The sequence below is a fragment of the Onychostoma macrolepis genome, chromosome 03 (assembly GCF_012432095.1).
Source record: "Onychostoma macrolepis isolate SWU-2019 chromosome 03, ASM1243209v1, whole genome shotgun sequence".
Lineage (NCBI taxonomy): Eukaryota > Metazoa > Chordata > Actinopteri > Cypriniformes > Cyprinidae > Onychostoma > Onychostoma macrolepis.
In genome coordinates, this window is record NC_081157.1 from 51,177,129 (window position 1) to 51,197,232 (window position 20,104).

Genomic DNA, 20,104 nt, shown 5'->3' on the forward strand with positions numbered 1-20,104 from the left:
TCCGGTTTCCGCTCACATGCGCTGCGCGTTTGAACCGTTATAGCAGGCTAGAAAGTTTAAAGATTGACAAAAATCAAGAGTAAATAAAGGCATTACACTACTAAAATAAAATAAAACAAGACAGACAACCTTTTCCTGCGGCTTAGAGGCGATTTTTATAAGAAAAAATAAAACAAATTTTTAAAAGTGAAAAAGTCTGGGTTATATAACACGTCAGAAGTCTTAAACTTGACAAAAATAGAAGAGTAAATAACTAAACTAAAGTAAATAAAATAAGCACCATTTCCCTGCGGGTTAGGTAGGCCTACTGTTTGTTTAAAAGGTCAAAACTAGACTAACCTAATTTTAAAATGAAAAGCTTTAGGATGAGTGCCGAATTGTTTCATTAATTAAGAAATACTAAAGATTTATTAAAAATAACGTTCGTTCTAATGTTAAAACATTACTTTAATTCTTTTAAGTCTTTGCGTCGGTCTCTCCTCACGCTGTTAGGGGTGGCGAAGGCGTGGTCTGGATTCACCGGCGTAAACGCATTCTGAGTTTTGACGCTAGTGTGCGGTTATCTGGCGGAGTCTGCTCTTTTTCTTTTTCTTTCTTTCTTTATTTTACATCGCAGTTATTTTTTCTCTTTCTTTATTTCTAACTTGTAACAAGATTTTGACGAGTAGCTTACATATGAACGTGTCTGATGCTTTTTTCTGTTTTAGAAGACGGGTAAGATAAGTCAGAGCTATTTGCTGTAACTTGTGAGAAAAGCTACCTTTTAATCTGTAATGATAGAACGTTGTAAAGTATGCTTTTTGTTTTAGAAGATGAGTCGACATTATTTAGCTTGTAATGTTATGCTATTGTTTTAACTAAGGTGTTTTGTTTGTTTTAAATAAACAAACACGCATACACTTCTTTTTATTTAACTTAAAACGTTTTAAACTAGTTAGAGTTCGTTAGAACAACGCTAGCAAGTCGTTGCTCATTTTACGTATATGTTTGATGTTTTTGTTGATATGTGTGCGTGAAAACTCTAATAAAAACTTCCTTTATCCGTTTAACACAGTTTCACAATTTAAAGTTTAAACACATAATAGTCTTCAATGGCCCACACAAAAACACGGTTCCCAAAACATTCATAAATACCTTAGGATCACTGGACAGTAAAACAGATGCTCATTTAGATGGGTGGGGCGGACAAACAGGTGTCCAGTTTGGGTGGGTGGGAGGGGGGGGGTCTTATCTTTATGAGGGGCAATAAATCAAAAATTTGGACACAAAGCATACTACTATCTCTCTTATATATTAGCAAATAACATTTACAAATGTTTTTAAGTAATGACACATTTATGTAATGTCATGTAATTAGACATAGATTTTGAGATTTATTGTATTAAACATTTAGTTTCATATAAATTGGAAAAAAGAAAAACAGATTTCAGTGCACCAATGTTTTTTTTTTATTGTTCACCAAAGAAATGGTAGCACAACAATACATAAAACTTGTCAGCCACAAGACAAGTAAAAATAAACAGCTTGTTAACAATTGTAACTATTTTGTAGAAGAAACATGAACACAGTATTCAAGAATATATGCTATATCCCTTGTGAATGCCTGGATGTGCATTAACAACTGGGCATAAATTAAAACAGAGGCAAGTCTCTGTAACTTTAAACTTGGCTGAAGAATTGTGTGAACACACATTAACTAAGCACTAACAGCAGTAAGATGCAGAGACAGAATACACTTTAATGTCTCGTACGGCAGAACACAAGTGACTTCTCATTGAATGCTTCTTGCATTTCCTAACATTGTAGGACAATTTTTCAGAGTTTGCAACCTGGGTTAGTTCACTGTGGCCCAACATGAGAAGTACCTTTTGGATGATCTGGAATGTGTTCTTCATAGATTTAGGGTAGTTGAGATGCAGTGCTTAAGTCCATACAGAATGCACATAGCTTTTGACAAGTCTTCAATACTGTCCATCACAAAATCTCCTTCAATGATGATCTTCAATGAGGCTGGACTGAGACGCAGAGAGGATGAGAGCACATCACCTTCATGCTCAATGAGGATGATTCCAATGCCCAGCTGGTGGAATGAGTAATCGTCATCAGAGTCGATACATTTTCATTACTTAAGCTGTGACAATGAAATGCAAGCAATGCATGTCTATAATGAATATAGAGTAGACCAACCTTGATTTGTTGTGAAAGCTGTCAACAGCTGCCCAACATTACCTCTTTAGACTGAAATATCTCAATTAGATGATTGTTTGAGATTCTTGCCCACAATCCTGTAGAACTCCATGAACACCTAAAACAGAGAAACAAAGTGTTACATTTCAAGACTAACTGTAACTTTTAGCATAAATGTTTAGCATATGCACATCACTTTAAGCTCAACAACTCAGTTGCAGTTATTATAAATAATAATAGTTACGAATATAAGAGATAAACTAGCATTAACAAAAAGCTAATTCATGAACAAGTGCTGATATTAAACGACTGAAGCTAAGGGTAATGAAATGCTAACATCACAGCTAAACTGAACATGCAGAAACACACTTGCTGAACTTATCTTAACTGTGAACCAAAAGAAACACAGATTTTAATATTAGCATTATAGCTTCTGTGAACCGACAGGGGAAAAACCATCGATCAGTAAGTTAGGCCTATAAGACTACTTTAGCTTTAACTACAGTAACGCTGTCATCGGACCGGCCTTTTGGATGATCAATTATCCCGGAAAGATAAAGAGAAAGAAGCTAATTTACACACTCACCGTTTCATTATGTTTTCCAAATCCATCGCGTGCATCATCAACTGGTCTCAGGTCTCAAACATCGCGCGCTCACGCAGACGTGTTCAAATGGGGCTCCTCCCCCTCAGAGAAACTTAACACAAGCTATCTCTACTTAACATGATCATTGCATGCAATATTTCGTCTGATTACTTCAAATAACTAATTATATTTAGTAATGGCGACGTGTTTTACAAAAACAAGAAAGAATAATTAAAGACAGCTAAAAACGTTTATTTAAAACTAAATCCGGGTTTAGAGTGTAGACACATTCAACCAGCTTCTGGAGAGTCTCTTTGGACAGTCTACACACAGACATTTTAGGTTTTAGAGTGAATTTAACCCTGTCGGGTTAAAAACGAAGGAGTCTCCCACAGAGCTGGAGGTTTTGCTGGATAAATATCCTTCCAGCTTGAGTGAGAAACCAAGAAACTTCAAACAGTAAAGTCACTAGCTCTGAATTCTTTGAACCGGACCACTTTAACTAGACCCACATGTTGTGAAGTTCACTGATTTCTGAGCATTTTATGAACACTGATCAGTTGATGGCAAAATTCAAAAATAAGTTTCTGTGATGCAACCTGCACATGTGACAACCTCACCATCTATATTTTCAGTTTGAGGAGTTATTCAGCTGATCTGCTCTTGAGCTCCTGAAAAATAAAAAGAATACACGGACCTTTACAAAAAGAGACAACAATATTCTGAGGTAAGTTTAAAGTAACAGTTCAACAAAACATTGTGTGTGTGAGAGAGAGAGGTCTGAGGGGTGGGTGTCTGTATATTTAAATTACTTTTTAGTCATGAAAGTAATTCAAGCAATTTCAACTTTTTTATAAGCAATTTAAGTTGAAATGACAACCAAGTTGACTGCACTTAAAAATTTAAGGCAGGAGCTAAACTTATGTTTTCAAGTTGAAATTTTTGTTGTGACCATCACATATTTATGTGATTTTTCGGTAACACTTTATTTCGATAGTCCACTTTAGAGATTCTGCTAAAAGTAATTAACTTTGCAACTACATGTCAACTAGCAGTCATTAGAGTATTAGTAGACTGGTGACTTAATATCTTCTAACACTTTATTTTGATGGGTCCACAACATACAACATACTGACTATGAGAAACTTTGCAAGTATATGTCAACTTATTCTACTAACCCTAAACCTACCCTACTGAGAGTTAGTAGACATTTAGTTACAAATTAATGCGAATTAGTTGACATTGTAACTTCTCTTTCTTTCTTGTTTTCAGATTAGCCACATATGAGGGTTTTTCACTAAGATCAAATAAAGCCCAAATATGAACTTCAGCAAACAATATTTCTTCTGTCACATTTATTCACCCAATGAGAATATGTTCTTAATTATATAGGATAAAGAAAGAAAAAAGTAAGTCTCGAAACCTAGTCCTTGATCTTACACCAAAGAAATCGTCATAAAGTTCTTATCTGAGAAACGATGATCCATCATGTGAAAAAAGTGAGTTACTCGTTCTGAAGAAAACATTGAGTGCGTTGAAATATGTTGCTCCGCTTTATAGTTGACAACTCTGACTGGTAACGTTAGCTGAATTAGCCTCCTCAAAAGAATCCAAATCAAAAGCATCTCCACTCCAAACAGTACTCAATTGAACAGTCTCAATCAGACATGTATCCAAAATACATCAGGAAATGAAAGAGGAGAAAGAAAAAAATCCTTCTGAAAAAATAGAAAATACCAAAAACAAATATAAGTATTCCTCCCACATTATAAATAACAGAAGACGACAATATTCCATTATACTTAGGGATGGCTGACGCGAAGCTGATGTTTCGACACAGTGTCGAGATCCCGAGCGCAGATGTTTATAAACACTGCTCGAGCGTGATTGAAACACCCATGTCACGTGACTAAAGGCGATTCGAAGCATCGGGCGTGTCTAAGTGTTTCGAGACTTGGCATACCTGCCGAATCAGCGTTTGATTGACAGGGTCAGGAACAAATCACACAATCGCACATCTTTCTCAACCTAACTCCCACAAAGTCTAAAAGTTAAGTTAACGCATTAAGATTTTGCGATATAGTGATATTTATAGTGTAATCTTGTTAATTATATTTAGGCTAGATGAAAAGTTATTATTAAGATATTGATAGACATAGGTTATAGACATTGACAGATAATTAGGATAAATATACTGATACATTCATATAGGCATACATATACATTAATATGAGTTAGATAGTGACAAGCACAGCAAGTTAGAGATAGGATATCATAGGCTAATTGATACATAGATTATTTAATACTGATAGATCACATAATAATGGAAGCTCCATGCATCTGTGGTGTGGGAGCATTTCCATTTGGAAACACAAAATAAAGTGAGATGTATGTATTGTGATAGGCAGCTAGCCTACTGTAATAATACAACATCCACGATGGGCCATTTGAGGAGCACTCATCCTGGCCTTTTGGGGGGTGCAGAGGATGGTAACATTGTCCCTGTACCTAGGCCTGCTATTGACACTGCTGGGCCATCTAAGCAGAGGTGTAAAAAGTACTCAAAAATTTTACTCAAGTGAAAGTACAAATACTCAGTGAAAATTTTACTCAATTAAAAGTTCAAGTATCTGACCAAAAACATACTTGAGTAAAAGTAAAAAAGTACAACTTTAATTTGTACTCAAGTATTAAAAAAGTAGAAGTACTTTCTTTTCTGACAGACATTCAGAAGTTTGGTTAAAGGGAGAAAATGAAACAAAATGCAATGGTGCAGGTCAAACACGTATATCTAGTGCAACAACAACAATTAAAATGCAGCACAGCGGAACACCGGAAAAAAAAAATACAGGTAAATGGATTAAAAGGAGACTCCATCCTTTCCACCCTCATGCCATCCCATGTGACATTCATTTATCAGATGAACACAAACTAAGGGTTTTAGAAAAAAAAATTACGTGTATGGGACATCCAAAAATGACACTTCAAAAACTACACAAAGTGAATATGACAGTAACGCATGCAACCCCTTTTAATGAATCAATGTCTTCTTAAGTGAAATGATAGGCACATGTAAGAAGGATACAAATACTAATATTTTAAATTTGACCGTCGTGTTCACTTTGTGTGGGTTCTGATGTGGTTCTGTTTTGCATTATCTGGACTAAAAATCTTTGCTTGTGTTCATCTTAAGAAAGAATGTCATGAACATCTGACATGAGGGTGAGTAAATAATGAGAGAATTTTCATTTTTGGGTGAACTATCCCTTTGAGGAGCAAGATGTGATGCAGAGGCTAGAAACATATTCCACACAGAATACTAGAATGAAAGTCATAGAATTAAAACATACAACATTAACGTTTATAAAGGCCACTTTTTTGTGTGTTGTTAATCTTTTAATTATTTATTTGGGGCTTTTAGAGTTTTTTTTTTTTTTTTTTGTCAGCAAATATTGATAAATAATTATTTGTTACTATTTAGATTAATTAATGAGCAAATCATGTAATTATTAAGATTAAAAAAAAACATTGACAGTCCTGATTCCTACTCGATGTGTCATATAATGACATAATATAAATACAACTTATCCACTACCTGGTGAGAACATCACTAAACACGAATTACAATTAGTTCAACAAACAATGCTTATTTAAACACTTTTGGAGATTTTTAATTAATTAAGAAAATATTTCCACAAAAATATTTCCACCTCATATTTGATGGTGAACTTTCGAAGCCAGACATTTAACTGATGAAAGTCATAAATGAAGTAGAAATACATGTGCTTGATGCATGAAACAATGATCATTGGTTCTCACATCAGGCACGCATGTTTGTGCTTCCGTTTCCCATATTTAATGTGCATAAGATAACATAAAAATGTAATGTACTTTTCAAGATGAAATAAAATTGTAAGGAGTAAAAAGTACTGTTTTTTCTTCAGAAATGTAATCAAGTAAAAGTACAAGTAGTCTGTTTAAATTGTACTTGAATAAAGTAAAAATCCCCCAAAATAATACTTAAGTACAGTAATCAAGTAAAATTACTCAAGTATTTTACACCTCTGCATCTAAGCAAGGCATACATTGTATGAAATCTAATTCAGATCACAAAGTGTTGAGACACTGTTTAGAAAATCCATATTTTAAAATAAAAATCTTTATATGTAAAAAAAAAAAGAAGTCAGACATTGTGGCTTGATGTCTTTTATTAATGTTCATTTTTCATGACCAAAATAACATTTATTCATAAAGAGTTCATTCAGATGTCAGACCGATGTTTCAACACATTAGAATAGCAGAATAATAAAAACACAAATTCTAAATGTTTTTTATAATTTTATGAATTACTGCTTCACCCGGGATTCGAAACAAGGGTGACAGCATTCCAGTCATGAACACTAACCACTCCCCCAAATCACTTGACGAACCAAGGAACACAACATAGGTTATAATTCGTATATTCGCCTAACTGCTTCTCTGTCGAAACTGTTTCAGAGCAATACTTGTAAATGACCATTGGGTGTCACCGTAGAGACGGGTGTCGAATTGCTTCGAAGCCTCGACACATTTGCTTCGACTGTTTCAGTGTTTCACGAAGCCTCGCTTTGCCCACCACTAATTATACTCACATGTTGAGCTTAAAACCAAAGGTTTCTCAACTAGGACTTTGTAGACGCACAGTTCAACGTAGCCACAAAGAAACATGTGTTCCCTCTACCCAAACTGAACTACTTCTTCAGGCAATTGCACACCTGATATACAATCCAGGTGAGTCTAACGAGCGCCCTCTAGTGCCTCGTAGTATTACCACACATAGAATTCTTAATTGCAACAGCAAAACCGTGACAGATATTTCACTCTGTTACAACATGTAGTGTAAAAGTTACTTATAGTTAGAAGAATGTCTAAAGTGGACTATCGAAATAAAGTGTAACCAATTTTTCAAATGGTTCTGCTATCCACTAGAAGATACATTATTTTGCAGATCTATGTATATATTCCTATTGAAGTAATTGTCTTGTTGTCTTTCAGCATCTGTGCTTCACTAGATTTACTAGATCATCTGAGAGATTTAACTGAATCAAGATGATGCTAGTGATTGAAGCTCTTCTTCTCATTTTAGCTGCTCTAGGACAGGTAAGCTTGAGTTCTAGTTTGAATATTACCCAGACAGCACACGTACGTCTGGCCGACGTCGGCCCGATGTACAAAAGTTCGCCGGCACGATGTCGCTCAGGGATCGTTTGCTAATCGGCAATACGTCGCCGCGACGTCGGCCTCTGATCGGATATGCCCTCCGGCCGATGTTGGGACGACGCAGCTGTAAATCCCGGCCGCTCTGCGTGGACGCGGTTCACCGGCGTTTTGCTCATCCTTACGGACCACCTGCAGCTGCCGCCGCTGGTTTATAATAAAACAATACACACCACTCTCAAGAACAGCTGCAACTTTATTAATATTTTCATTTAACACATTACACATACAAATAAATTTACATTTACCAGATGTTTTGATCAAAAGCGGATAATTCACGATTATTTGTAGTCTTTTGAAAATTAACCATGATTTTACCACAGCATTTGCAGTAAAACCATAGTAAACTCAAAATCTACCATAGTTTTACTACAGTAACCATGGTTTAACTATGACTGTTGCAGTAAAACCATAGTAACTACAAAATAACCATTATTATAGCATTTGTAGTAAAACCATAGTTACAACATTTACCATAATTTCAAAAACTATGGTCATAGTCATAGTTACCAGTTTTACTGAAGTATTACTACAATGTTACTATAGAATATGACATCGAAGCATGGTTTCAATAAAAAAAAAAAAAACACATGGTTACTATAATCATGCTTGCTAGTTTTACTATAGTAAAACCATGGTTAAATATTGTATAAGTATAGCACTTTTCACAATACTTATTTCAAAGTAGGTTTACAGAATATGCATATTTCAAGGTTACAATTTAAAACATCCTTTAATCAGCCAGAGGTGACTGAGACTCACTGGGGAAGACCATCTTCTGGCAACAAAATAATGTCCATATGACAGTATTTCATAAAACAAGTCATGTGTTCTGTGCTGTCAGCATCGAAGGCTATCTTCATGCAAAAACTGAGTTACAATAATACAACAGTTGCATAAACACAAATTAAAAACCAGGCAAATAATAAATAAGCAGTTAAAAATTTTAAATAGCATGATAAAAATTCTAAAATATTTTTATTTAAAGTCTCTATTTTGTGTTCAGTTAAACATTATCCTTCAACATTATTAAAGGGTAAGTTCAACAATTTTCAGTCCATTTTGTATTGTTACAATGTTGGTAACATATGTAAAAGAACAATGTTTATTCTTTCTCCAAGATACCCAGTGTATTTGTCAGCAAAACTGATGCAAAACAGCATTTTTCATTTAGATGCTGCAGAAGTGTTTGTGTCATTTTGTCAAAACTCATTTCATTTTGCGTCATCTTGCAGTGCTGCTTACAAATAAAAGGGGACAAATAGGGTCCATATAACTCAGAGAAAGAGTAAATATTGTTCATTTACAGATATTACAGACGTTGCAATAATACAATAGCGGGTTGAAAATCGTCAAACTTACCCTTATAGGCAATATAAGGATAATATTTGTTTTGTGTGTCCAGTGTTTTGTGTGTCCATGTACAGTTGCCGTCATCTGTAGTCTTTGTGAGCGTTGGCATCTTCACAAGTGAGTTTGGATCCAAACTGGAGCTGGCTTCATCTCTAGTAACCTCGGGATGGGCATCCTAAGATAGAAACAGGAAATCAAAAGAAGAAAGTTTAGCATAGCTGCTGTTCATATTATTCAGACATATAACTGGAGTGCAAGGTTATCAGATGTGTTGTGTGAATACTTGGCTAAAACTACACATGCCACAGTATATTTAAGTGGGTGGAACATCATATTTGTAATTTACACTACTGTTAAATGTTTGGGGTCAGTAAGATTTTTTTACGTCTTTGAGAGAAGTCTCTTCTGCTCACAAAGGCTGCATTTATTTGATCAAAATGAAGTAAAACTATTTAACAACAGTTTTCTGCATATTATGCAATGTAATTTATTTATGTGATCAAAGCAGAACATTCATTACTCCAGTCTTCAGTGTCACATGATCCTTCAGAAATCATTCTGATACGCTGATTTGCTGCTCAAGAAACATTTCTGATTATTATCAATGTCAAATGCTGTACTGTTTTAAAACTTTATTCACCAAAGAATCCTGGAAAAATGAATCAGCACAGCTGTTTTCAACGCTGATAAGAATCAGAAAATTAGAATGATTTCTGAAGGATCATGTGACACAAAATTCAGCTTTATCATCACAGGAATAAATTACATCTCCAAATATATTCAAATAGAAAACAGTTATTTTAAATTGTAGTAAATTGTAATAATTTCATACATTAAACTGTGGTTGGCATAAGAGACTTTCAAAAACATAAAAAAAAACAAAATAATCATACCAACCCAAACTTATGAAACAGTGTGTATGTTCGAGACTTTACTTACTAATCCTGCGGTTTATAGCATCTTGGTGATGTTGTCTTACAGGAGTTCACACTGACTCTGCTGGGTGCAGCAGGCCATCAGCACTGAAGAATCTAGGAACAAAACAAGCAATTTGACACAGAGCAAACAATATTTAGTTTGCAACTCCAGATTTATTAGAAGGAAACGAGCTAGAGCAGCAGTAAAATGCAGATAAAAGAAAGAATAATATATATAGCAATATAATAACATATACATATATAACTAATACTACTAATAATATAATCTTAAGATAACAGAATCTATGTTTTTAGTTTTAGGTCGAGTGTCACTTCTGTTCAGATAAAATCTTACTAAACAAGTCTCTAGTTTTGTGTTCAGTTAAACATTATCTTCAACTTTATTAAAGGGTAAGCTAAAACATTTTCAGTCCATTTTGTATTGTTACAATGTTGGTAACATGTAAAAGAACAATGTTTATTCTTTCTCCGAGATACCCAGTTACAAGCATTAGTGACAGAATCATCAGCCAATCAAATTTTGAAGTTCAATGACAGCCCGCCCTCTGGGTCTAGTGACGTGCCCAGTGCTACCCCAGCATTATACCGCCCTTTTAGTGAGGGATTTCCAAGGTACGAAAGTGAAATTCAATGAAAAGAAAATGACAGCTGCAGTCATCGGCGCCTACACCAAATCTTGTTGCCTAGCTACTAAAAACATCTTTTCAAGGCGCTCTTTTGAAGACAAACGAGAATGACTGAGAAAGGAAGACCTACACCCAAACTGAATTCGCTAACAAAGGCCAGCAAAGTTTTTATGCGCCATTTCAAAGATTGCAACTATGAGTGCTATGAGTGGCTAACAGCTAGCACCGAGCACAAGTTATTTTGTTGACGTGTTTACTTTTTAATCCAAGTAAAGAGGCATGGAATGATAGACCCAGGGACTTTATTTACAAGTGACAGGTGAGTGCTTTATTATTTGATGAGTATTGTATCATGCACATTGTTATGGAGGTGTACATGGTGCGTTGATAATACTGTGGTGTGGTGTGTGGATGTCCAGCATTTGTACAGTTTTGCTGCTTTGGGCGTGTTGTCATTTTAGATTGACGTGAATGTGCATAGTGACTTGTGTATTGGCGGATTACTTTTACTGATCATGATGTAGGAAATTTACTCTGCATTTAACCCACCTAATCTAGCCTACTGTTGAAATTGTTGATCAGCAGTCACTGTTGTTGAGAGCCTGTGTGCGGCATAATATGTGCATTACGCATATGGCTACATTAGCTGTAACAGAGATGTGTAAGATGTGTACATGTAGTTTACAGTTGCTTACTGAAGGCCCTGACTGAAACCCCACGGTACGCCACTGTCTGACAGTAGGTTCACTCCAACTCCGCTGGGTGCAGCAGGCCATCACCACTGAAGAATCTAGGAAAGAAACAAGCAATCTGTCACAGAGCCAACAATATTTAGTTTGCAACTCCAGGTTTATTAGAAGGAAACGAGCTAGAGCAGCAGTAAAATGCAAATAAAAGAAAGAATAATATATAACAATTATTAACAAATATATATACACACATACACAACAAATTCTACTACTACTACTAATAACAACATAATCGTAATATAACAGAATCTATGTTTTTAGTTTTAGGTTGAGTGTCACTTACGTTTTGATGTCAAGGCCTTCTTAAAATTGGCTAAATATATTTTGAAAAATGCACATTAATATATTTCATGATCTATATTTCAGCTTCTTCAGTTCACCTGTATTTTCTAAGTCAGTAGCTCCTTCAGAAATGTTGAAATCTTGGAGCTTCCTTCTGTTATGTAGAGTTTCTTTCTGTCCTCCTGAAATCACAGAACAATTTTTATTAATATTTGTTTACCATGAAATATCAAAACTTGTTTTCAGTCGATTACACTCTCCATGTAAGTGATGTCATCGATTCAGTAAAGTCTTTTCCAACAACCCTTTGACAAATCGCCAGGAAAACCTTTACAGAGCTAACAAAATCTCTCATATGGGTAGTTGACATATCAATGTGTCCTATGGTGTGACAGCAAAAAAAAAAAAAAAATTAAATTAAAATAAACTAACATTGAAGATAAACCTCTCTCATGCTATTTGTAACTCTAAGAATGAAGATACATTTTCTCAAGTTATTTGTAGACATTTTGCTGTCACACCATAGGACACAGTCCAATTTTATTTTATTCGAATATTTGATTAAAAGCCCAGGGTTTCATAAACACGAGCTCAATCTAGAGTTAGCCTACCTGAAACTGCTAAGATGCTAACAGACTTTTTCGAAGACACTAAACCATTTCTATAAAATAAATATTTAATTGAAACATGTCAATAACAAGTAAGAAACGTGTCAGGGACGTTTGTATGTAATATTTGTGTGATTAAATTTAGGGATTATACAGTATTTACCTGAAATCAGTGGAAACCGCAGCGAGAGACGGAGATTACTGTTCGCCAGTAGTTGTGTCAACGCCCCGTTTCCATGGCAACTCTGCTCCCCGCTCGCGCAGAGCTCAACGCGCACACAGCATTTACACAAATAAACATATAGGATTAAAATATTACATTAATAAATTACAGTCTCGTTCAATTAATATTCAATAATGAACTTAAAACTCAATTTGTAGTTCAAAAAGCAACAGCAACAATAGCTCACCGTATAGAGACGGATTCTTTCTGGCAGCCTGTAAAAGAGTGAAAAACACGGCGAAAAAGCAGTTAGGACTTCTCTTTAATAATCCGCTTTAACATTTCCTCAGAGAAATGGCTGGAAACGCATTAAGGCATAAATATTAATTTTAAAAATCGCTAGCGTGACCGTTAGCTAAACAAGTTAGTTGAAATTAGCCACAGTCTCTTCACCTGTGCTGTAGCACACCAAATGTGCCTAACTAGTACCTTTTAAGTGTCACAGAATCAACAAAGTAGTATTTGTTTGTAATTTAGCTGAAGTGAAATCTTACCTGAAAGCACAGATGTCTCCGGGAGGAGTGTCTTCTCTCTGTGGGTTGCTAAGAGACGAATAACTGGGCTCGCCGCAAACAGAAAAGCGCGGCATCGGCCTGCGGTCGTGAACCGACTCAGGGCCGACGACTGATGAGCTGGAAAACAGAGCACTGACCGAATTATATCGGCCTACGCCTGGCCGATGTTTATTAGATGTTTCAGGTAGTGAGGCCGACGTTTCGATATTGGGCCGACGTCGGCCAGACGTACGTGTGCTGTCTGGGTACAGACATGAATACTGATGATTGATCAATATGATTGCTGTCACTGCAGGATAACAGAACTGCTGCTACTGATGAAAGACAAATATTTCCACTGGATATGGCAGAAAATTCAGTTGATGACAAATTTGATTGGTGTACGAAGAAAATGGAACTTCGTGTACAGACAGAATTTCTGAAGAAGGAAATTAACTCTAACTCTGTATTTGCAGAAGTTTGGGAAGATGCTGAACAGGAACACATACCGCCAGGAGATAATTTGTCAAAGAATCATTCAGTCGCTATTTATGCGTACACTAACTCAGCTTTTAATCTATATCAGCTCTTCAATGATGCTGTTCGTTCTGGTAAACAAAAATATACAGACGAGAAATATGCATGGTATTCACTTCACTTTTGGTTAACGGAAGCGATACAGATTCTGAAGAAAACACAAACTAAATGCTATACTACTTATCGTGGTACTAGAGTTGAGTTTGATAAGAATGTTAAGGGTAAAGAAATTCGTTTTGGTTCATTTACGTCTTCCTCTTTTGATCGTAACAAGACAGTAGGTTTTGGAACTAAATCTTGTTTTGAGATCAGAACTTGTCAAGGTGCCGATCTGACAAAATATTCTAGTTTTCCTGATGAGGAAGAGGTGCTGATTCCTCCATACGAGACATTTAAAGTCACTGATATGAAGACAAAAACAGATCAGAAAGATCTCTGGTGTGATACTGTGTTCACTTTGAAAAACTACAAAAAAATAAGTTTCCTGAACTGTGCAGTGGCACATAACACTGGAAACCAAGTTGCTTTTATGAATGTTTTACTAATTTTAACCTTACTTTGCTATTTGTTTAACTACTAATCAGTTAAATACTGCATGTTTCTTGATGTTATTAAACATTGAATTGATTATCATATTTTGTTGAATCAAATATTCATATGCTGGTCAGCAATGGGAAGAGTCAAAGCAGCTACAATGACACAAAGGCTGATTTAATATATTAGAAAACTCTTGAATTTTGAAAATTTGAATCTCTGCTAAATATGTAGTTAATATGCATGATACAGCTTTTAAAATAATTTTAAATTACCGTATTGTCCCGAATATAAGACAACCCTGATTATAAGACGACCTTTTGGAAAAAGGCTTTTTGAAAACCAAATGTTGTTTTTTTTTTTGTTTTTTTTTCTCTTCTCTCTGTAAAACAAATTTTTTTCTTAAATTATTTTCAAATTGCACATTTTTTCTATTTAAATTTTTGTTTTGAAAGTATAGTTAATACTGGTAAAATGTACCAACAATGACATTGAAAAATATACACTTTTCGATATACCATTGAAATAACAGGTAGGCCATCTGAATTATAACATTTAGGCTATCCATCTCATAGTAGCCTACCAAAATTGTATTATCAGTAGAAGTGAAATCTTATTATAGTCTTCAAACCTGGGTACTGTCTTATGTTTTAAAATCACTTACAGAGGAAGTTTGTTCCCATCAGGTGAACATGACAGTCACGACTCACGCCCCTGTAAGCTTTTCTTTTTCTTTTGTTTTCACTCACGATCTTTACAACACACATTACATATTTCATGGCACACTCGTTTTATGCGTTTTTGGCGCCACCTATTGTTGTGGGTGTGTTATTGACATGTCAAAGTCTAGACCCCGAATATAAGACGACCGCGTTTTTTCAGATGTATTTCCAAGAAAAAAAACATCGTTTTATATTCGGGTCAGTACGGTAATTTTATCTTTATATTAAGTAAATACCTAATTTTTATAAAGCAATTGCAAATATTTTTTTCTATATGTTACTCAATAGGGCTTTTCACACTTGAACTTGTTAACCCTGGGTCACCCTAAACCCCGGATAAGCGGAATCCCGGGTTATCTGTAATCACGTTTCACACTGCTCATACTGTGCCTGGGGTTAACTGTTAACCCTGGGTATTCATTAACAGACTTTTCACACGGTGCATTCCTAAACCCCGGTTAAAGTTCTTATTTGCATATTTGCGGTGTCACTGTCTCTGATTGGACGAACAGCATTTCCCTTACAAAAATTACCTGTGGTATTACATGTGGTAAAACATTAAAAGTACTACACAAAAATTGTGTGGTAATTATGTGGTATTATGTTGTTTTTTGGGACGCTTTACCACAGCATTTTTGTTGTACTGTATGTAATATATCTGTGATATTCCTGTGGTACTACTGTCATAAACCTGTGGTATTACTGCTGGCTTTCCTGTAATAGTCCTGTGGTCCTTTTGTTATATTTTTGTGGTATTCCTGTAATAATTTTGCAGGGGTTTTTTTTATGGTAACACTTAATTTGCTATGATATTCCTGCAAGAAAACCATAGTTTTTCTGTCATAAACCTGTGGTATTACTAGCATACTTGTCATAATCTTAAAAATGTTACAAATACAAAAATGTGACACAACATACTACATCTGCCATTTCAACATTTATTCACCATGTGTAACAACACCATCTGTGTACACTACAAAGTAGGGTATATGACACAATAAAACAATATAAGGCACAATTAAACAAAGCATGAAAATGCAAATTCACAGTATTCAAACATTAACATCTCACAATTAAGCTTTCGCTCATTTGATCATTTGTTGTGAACAGCCTCTCTCAGGGATCCTGTGTCCACATTAGGGAAAGCATTGTCTCGCGTAGCCAGAGCTTCAGACATGACGGCTTTCTTCTTTCGTGAGGAGTTCGGCGTCACGGCATCTTTGATTCCAGGTGGAACGTTAAAGAACGCAACAAGCACGTCTCCCGGAAATCCTGTATAATTCAACCAGTCCGATGACGACATTGAAACTCTTGAAGTGTTTCCACTTTTGTGTGCCATATGTATCAGATGTTTAGCCAACGGTTTGTGGGCGTGACGTCTGAGGCTGAGAATAGGGAAAGCACAGCTCACTTTTTCTGCAAAATAAAAAAATGGACATGACTAATATACATTAATAAATAACTGACAAACTACCGATATGTGTGTTGGAGCAGGTTTAGAACAAAGCTAGGACAGTTGCCCTCCAGGAGCCGAGTGTGATACCCTGCTATAAAGTGTTATAAAAAAAAAAACCTCACAATTCCAGGAAAGTTAGTCTATAAATTACTAGACCAAAGCCAAAACCATGCTGTACTGTTTTGCTGTTGTTCTGAATATGAGCACCGCTATCATGTGTCCATAGGAACAATGATTAAACAACAACATGACTGCAATTTTGATATTGCTCTTTCACAACAGTACATTAAAAATGTAATTAATAGTGAGTAGAGATGCATGACATATCAGCAGATGATATATTATTGGCCATAAGAAGGAAAATTCAAACATTGTTATTGCACCAATAACATAATTTCCACCAACAGTTCCACAGATAATTAAATCTGGTATATTTACGTACAGAGAAATTCATAATTACACGCAGCTTCTTTCATTTTGCAATTTGACAATGGCACTGAGCAATAACACACAATAGTAGAGAACTTTTATGTTATCATGAGAAGTGTACAAATGTTTCAGTTTATTATGAAACTGTGTGTGACAAAGAGTGTGCTTAGTATAATGTGAGCAACACATATACTCCACTCTAGGTTTTCTTTTTCTGCTCCCTACTCACTAAATATGAGCATTGAGGGCTTTCAAAAAATATGCTCCTCAATTCAGATCAATCCATTCCCCAACCTGCCTCTACTGTGCACCACATACATAATCTGGAATATTGTGAACACAGAGTAATAAAAACAGTGAAATGTCTTGGACCAATCAAATCTGAGGATTGAAACAACATTTTTTTTCTAAATACAATTTTATATTTACCTCACTTTCAGTTTGAGGTCGTGCCTCTGTCCTTAGCCTTCTCAGCTCATTGAGAATCCAGGAATCTCTGAAACAAGATTTTAACTAATTATTTTTTATATAAACAATTTATTTTATCTTATAAATAATTTAGAGAAATATAAAAGGTGCTTTGAAATTTTTCTATAAAAACATATATTTACATTTATCAGACGCTTTTATCCAAAGCGACTTACATTGCATTCAAGTTACAGTTTTTACATTTTATCAGCTCTTGCTTTCCCTGGGAATCGAACCCATGATCTTGGCGTTGCTAGCGCCATGCTCTACTATTTGAGCTACAAGAAAGCCTATATTATATTAGAGACTTCAGACTATGTTTAATTTAAAAAAAAAAAAAAAAAAAATTATTTGTTAGGGACAGATAAAATAAACATAGATGAAACTGAAACAACAGGCATCCCATGCATGTACCATAGTGCTTATAGCCAAAGCTAATTTGCAACACTTGTCCCTAGGAGGGCTTTTATAAATTACAGTTACAAAAATAAACAACAAATAGTACACAAATTTATAATACTAATACACTAAACATGACTACAAGTTTGTTGATGTATCAACCAAGATTTTGTGGCTTTTTTAAAATAATTATAATTAGCAGTAGATTTTAAATAATCCGGCAACAAATTAAAAGATTTTACACCTTTCACTAAGAGAGCAGTCTGAGCAAATGATGTTTTACAATGTGTAACTCTACAGTTTCCACTAGAAGCTGCTCTAGTGGATCTACTGCTTCCCTGTAATCTCACAAAAAAATTTACAGAAAGGCATAGGAGCAAGTCCATTTAAACATTTAAAAACAAGCTTTACATAATGAAAAAAGACAAAGTGAGCAAAGCTCAAAATCTTATATTTACTGAGGATCTGACAATGATGGTATCTTATTTGCTTTCTATCTAAAACTTTCAAAGCTCTGTTGTAAAGACATTCAACCTGGTTAGTTATGCATTGATTTGTCTGAGACCAAATAGATAATCCATATACTATATGTGATAATATCATCGAATTTAAAAACAAAAAACATGGTCATATGTTAAACAATTTCTTATTAATCTAAAGCTGGTAAGATTTGCCTTAATTGTTTTACATACCTTTTTAACATGACTTTTCAAATTTAACTGAGAATCTAAAATCATACCAAGATATTTTTCTTCTGATACTTGTTCTATAATCTCATTTTTAATTCTAATGTTTAATGATTCTGTTACCGGTAATTTTGTTATTGAAAAACATATGGACTTTGTCTTCTTGGTATTTAAAGTTAAAAAAGAGGCATCCAGCCAAGCTGACACTTTCTCTAAGTTTCTTGATAACTTTTCTTCAATTTCCACACAATTCCTACCAGATACATAGATGACCGTGTCATCAGCATACATTTGAAGACTTGCATCAGGACACATTTCTGGAAGATCATTAATATAAATACTAAAACGAATCGGACCCAAAATTGTTCCCTGAGGAATTCCTATATTGATATTATGAGGAACTGACTTAACATTATTAATGACAACACTTTGTTCACGACTTTTTAGATACGAATCAAACCATAACAGAGATCGTTTTGATATATTATACTTTGTTATTTTTGACATTAAAATATTATGATTTACGGTATCGAATGCCTTTTTCAAATCCAGGAATACTGCACCAACTTTGAGTCCTTTATCAAGTGACCGCTTAATATTTTCTAATGATAAGCAAGTAGCTGTTTCTGTAGAATAGTTATGTCTAAAACCAAATTGTAAAGGATGTAAAAGATTATTATTCTCTAAGTGATGCAAAAATTGTTCTGATACAACCTTTTCCAGCACTTTAGAAAGAACTGGTAGAAGACTACTTGGTCTATAATTAACCATGTCATCTGAATTCCCAGATTTGAAAATAGGCTTTACCAATGCTTTTTTCCAACTATCAGGAAACTGCCCAGTTCTGATAGAAAGATTAATTAGATGAGTAAGGGGCTTGACTAAAGCACTTACATTTAAAAAAAAAAAAAAAAAAAGACAGTGTCAAGATTATATATATATCTTTAGAATATGTAGTTTTTAATTCATTAATAGTTCTCATAATCTCAAAATTATACAGAGTGTAATCAATGAAGCGGCCATTTACAACACTTGCATCATGTCAGCACTTCACTGGAGAACTGTATGTGGAAACATCTAAATGAACTGGTTATTTAACATGCTCAACCTGACTGTATTGGCAGATCAAAGTCATTTTTAAGATCAGGTAAATATTGGCTCTATAACAACTGCATCAACTTTTTAGAGAGCATATTGTTTACTTTTTATTGTAACTGCTTTATAATATTCCTCATTTTGTGAGAAGTTTTTGTTCAGATAAAATATAAATACCTGAAAGACGTGACTCGAGATCTCAGTCCACTAATTTGTCACTTACAGTTTTCAAGTTCCTCTCTGAGCCGCTGTTTTCTTCCTGTAGCCCTTCTATTCTTCTTTACATTTCTTGAAAGGATACATAAGCAGCATAAACATTTATTGTCTTTTGTGGTATTGTGTTTTGAAAAACTGGAATTGACGTTTTATAGTATTTAGCCTACTATTTTTTGCCTGTTTTCTTGTGGACTTATGTTTAATTAGTTGCTGCATTAAATGCTGTCCAGTCTTTGTTTCTGTTTTTCTTTTTTTTATAT

At 34.7% G+C, this 20,104-nt stretch overlaps 1 protein-coding gene and 3 long non-coding RNA genes across 4 annotated transcripts; 1 reads left to right on the forward strand and 3 right to left on the reverse strand.

Moving 5' to 3' along the window:
* The first annotated feature begins 7,861 nt into the window (after positions 1–7,861).
* Positions 7,862–14,419, forward strand: LOC131536170 (NAD(P)(+)--arginine ADP-ribosyltransferase 1-like). The gene is made up of 2 exons (XM_058768916.1): positions 7,862–7,912; positions 13,619–14,419. Exons 1-2 carry the CDS (start codon positions 7,862–7,864, stop codon positions 14,417–14,419), a joined length of 852 nt encoding a protein of 283 aa, XP_058624899.1.
* Positions 9,272–11,798, reverse strand: LOC131536173 (uncharacterized). The gene is made up of 3 exons (XR_009269873.1): positions 11,642–11,798; positions 10,322–10,413; positions 9,272–9,557 (listed from the first exon to the last, which is right to left on the reverse strand). It is a non-coding gene; the product is annotated as an uncharacterized LOC131536173 (long non-coding RNA).
* LOC131536174 (uncharacterized) lies at positions 12,128–13,703 on the reverse strand. The gene is made up of 3 exons (XR_009269874.1): positions 13,303–13,703; positions 12,749–13,023; positions 12,128–12,159 (listed from the first exon to the last, which is right to left on the reverse strand). It is a non-coding gene; the product is annotated as an uncharacterized LOC131536174 (long non-coding RNA).
* Positions 14,420–16,405: 1,986 nt separating the features above from the next.
* Positions 16,406–19,893, reverse strand: LOC131536175 (uncharacterized). Its single transcript, XR_009269875.1, has 3 exons — positions 19,852–19,893; positions 17,410–17,476; positions 16,406–16,511 (listed from the first exon to the last, which is right to left on the reverse strand). It is a non-coding gene; the product is annotated as an uncharacterized LOC131536175 (long non-coding RNA).
* Positions 19,894–20,104: the final 211 nt, after the last annotated feature.

Coding starts and splice junctions, on each gene's coding strand:
- LOC131536170 (XM_058768916.1), top strand. CDS start 7,862: ATGATGCTAGTGATTGAAGCTCTTCTTCTCATTTTAGCTGCTCTAGGA. Junction 7,913..13,618: donor TTTTAGCTGCTCTAGGACAG/GTAAGCTTGAGT, acceptor CTGTCACTGCAG/GATAACAGAACTGCTGCTAC.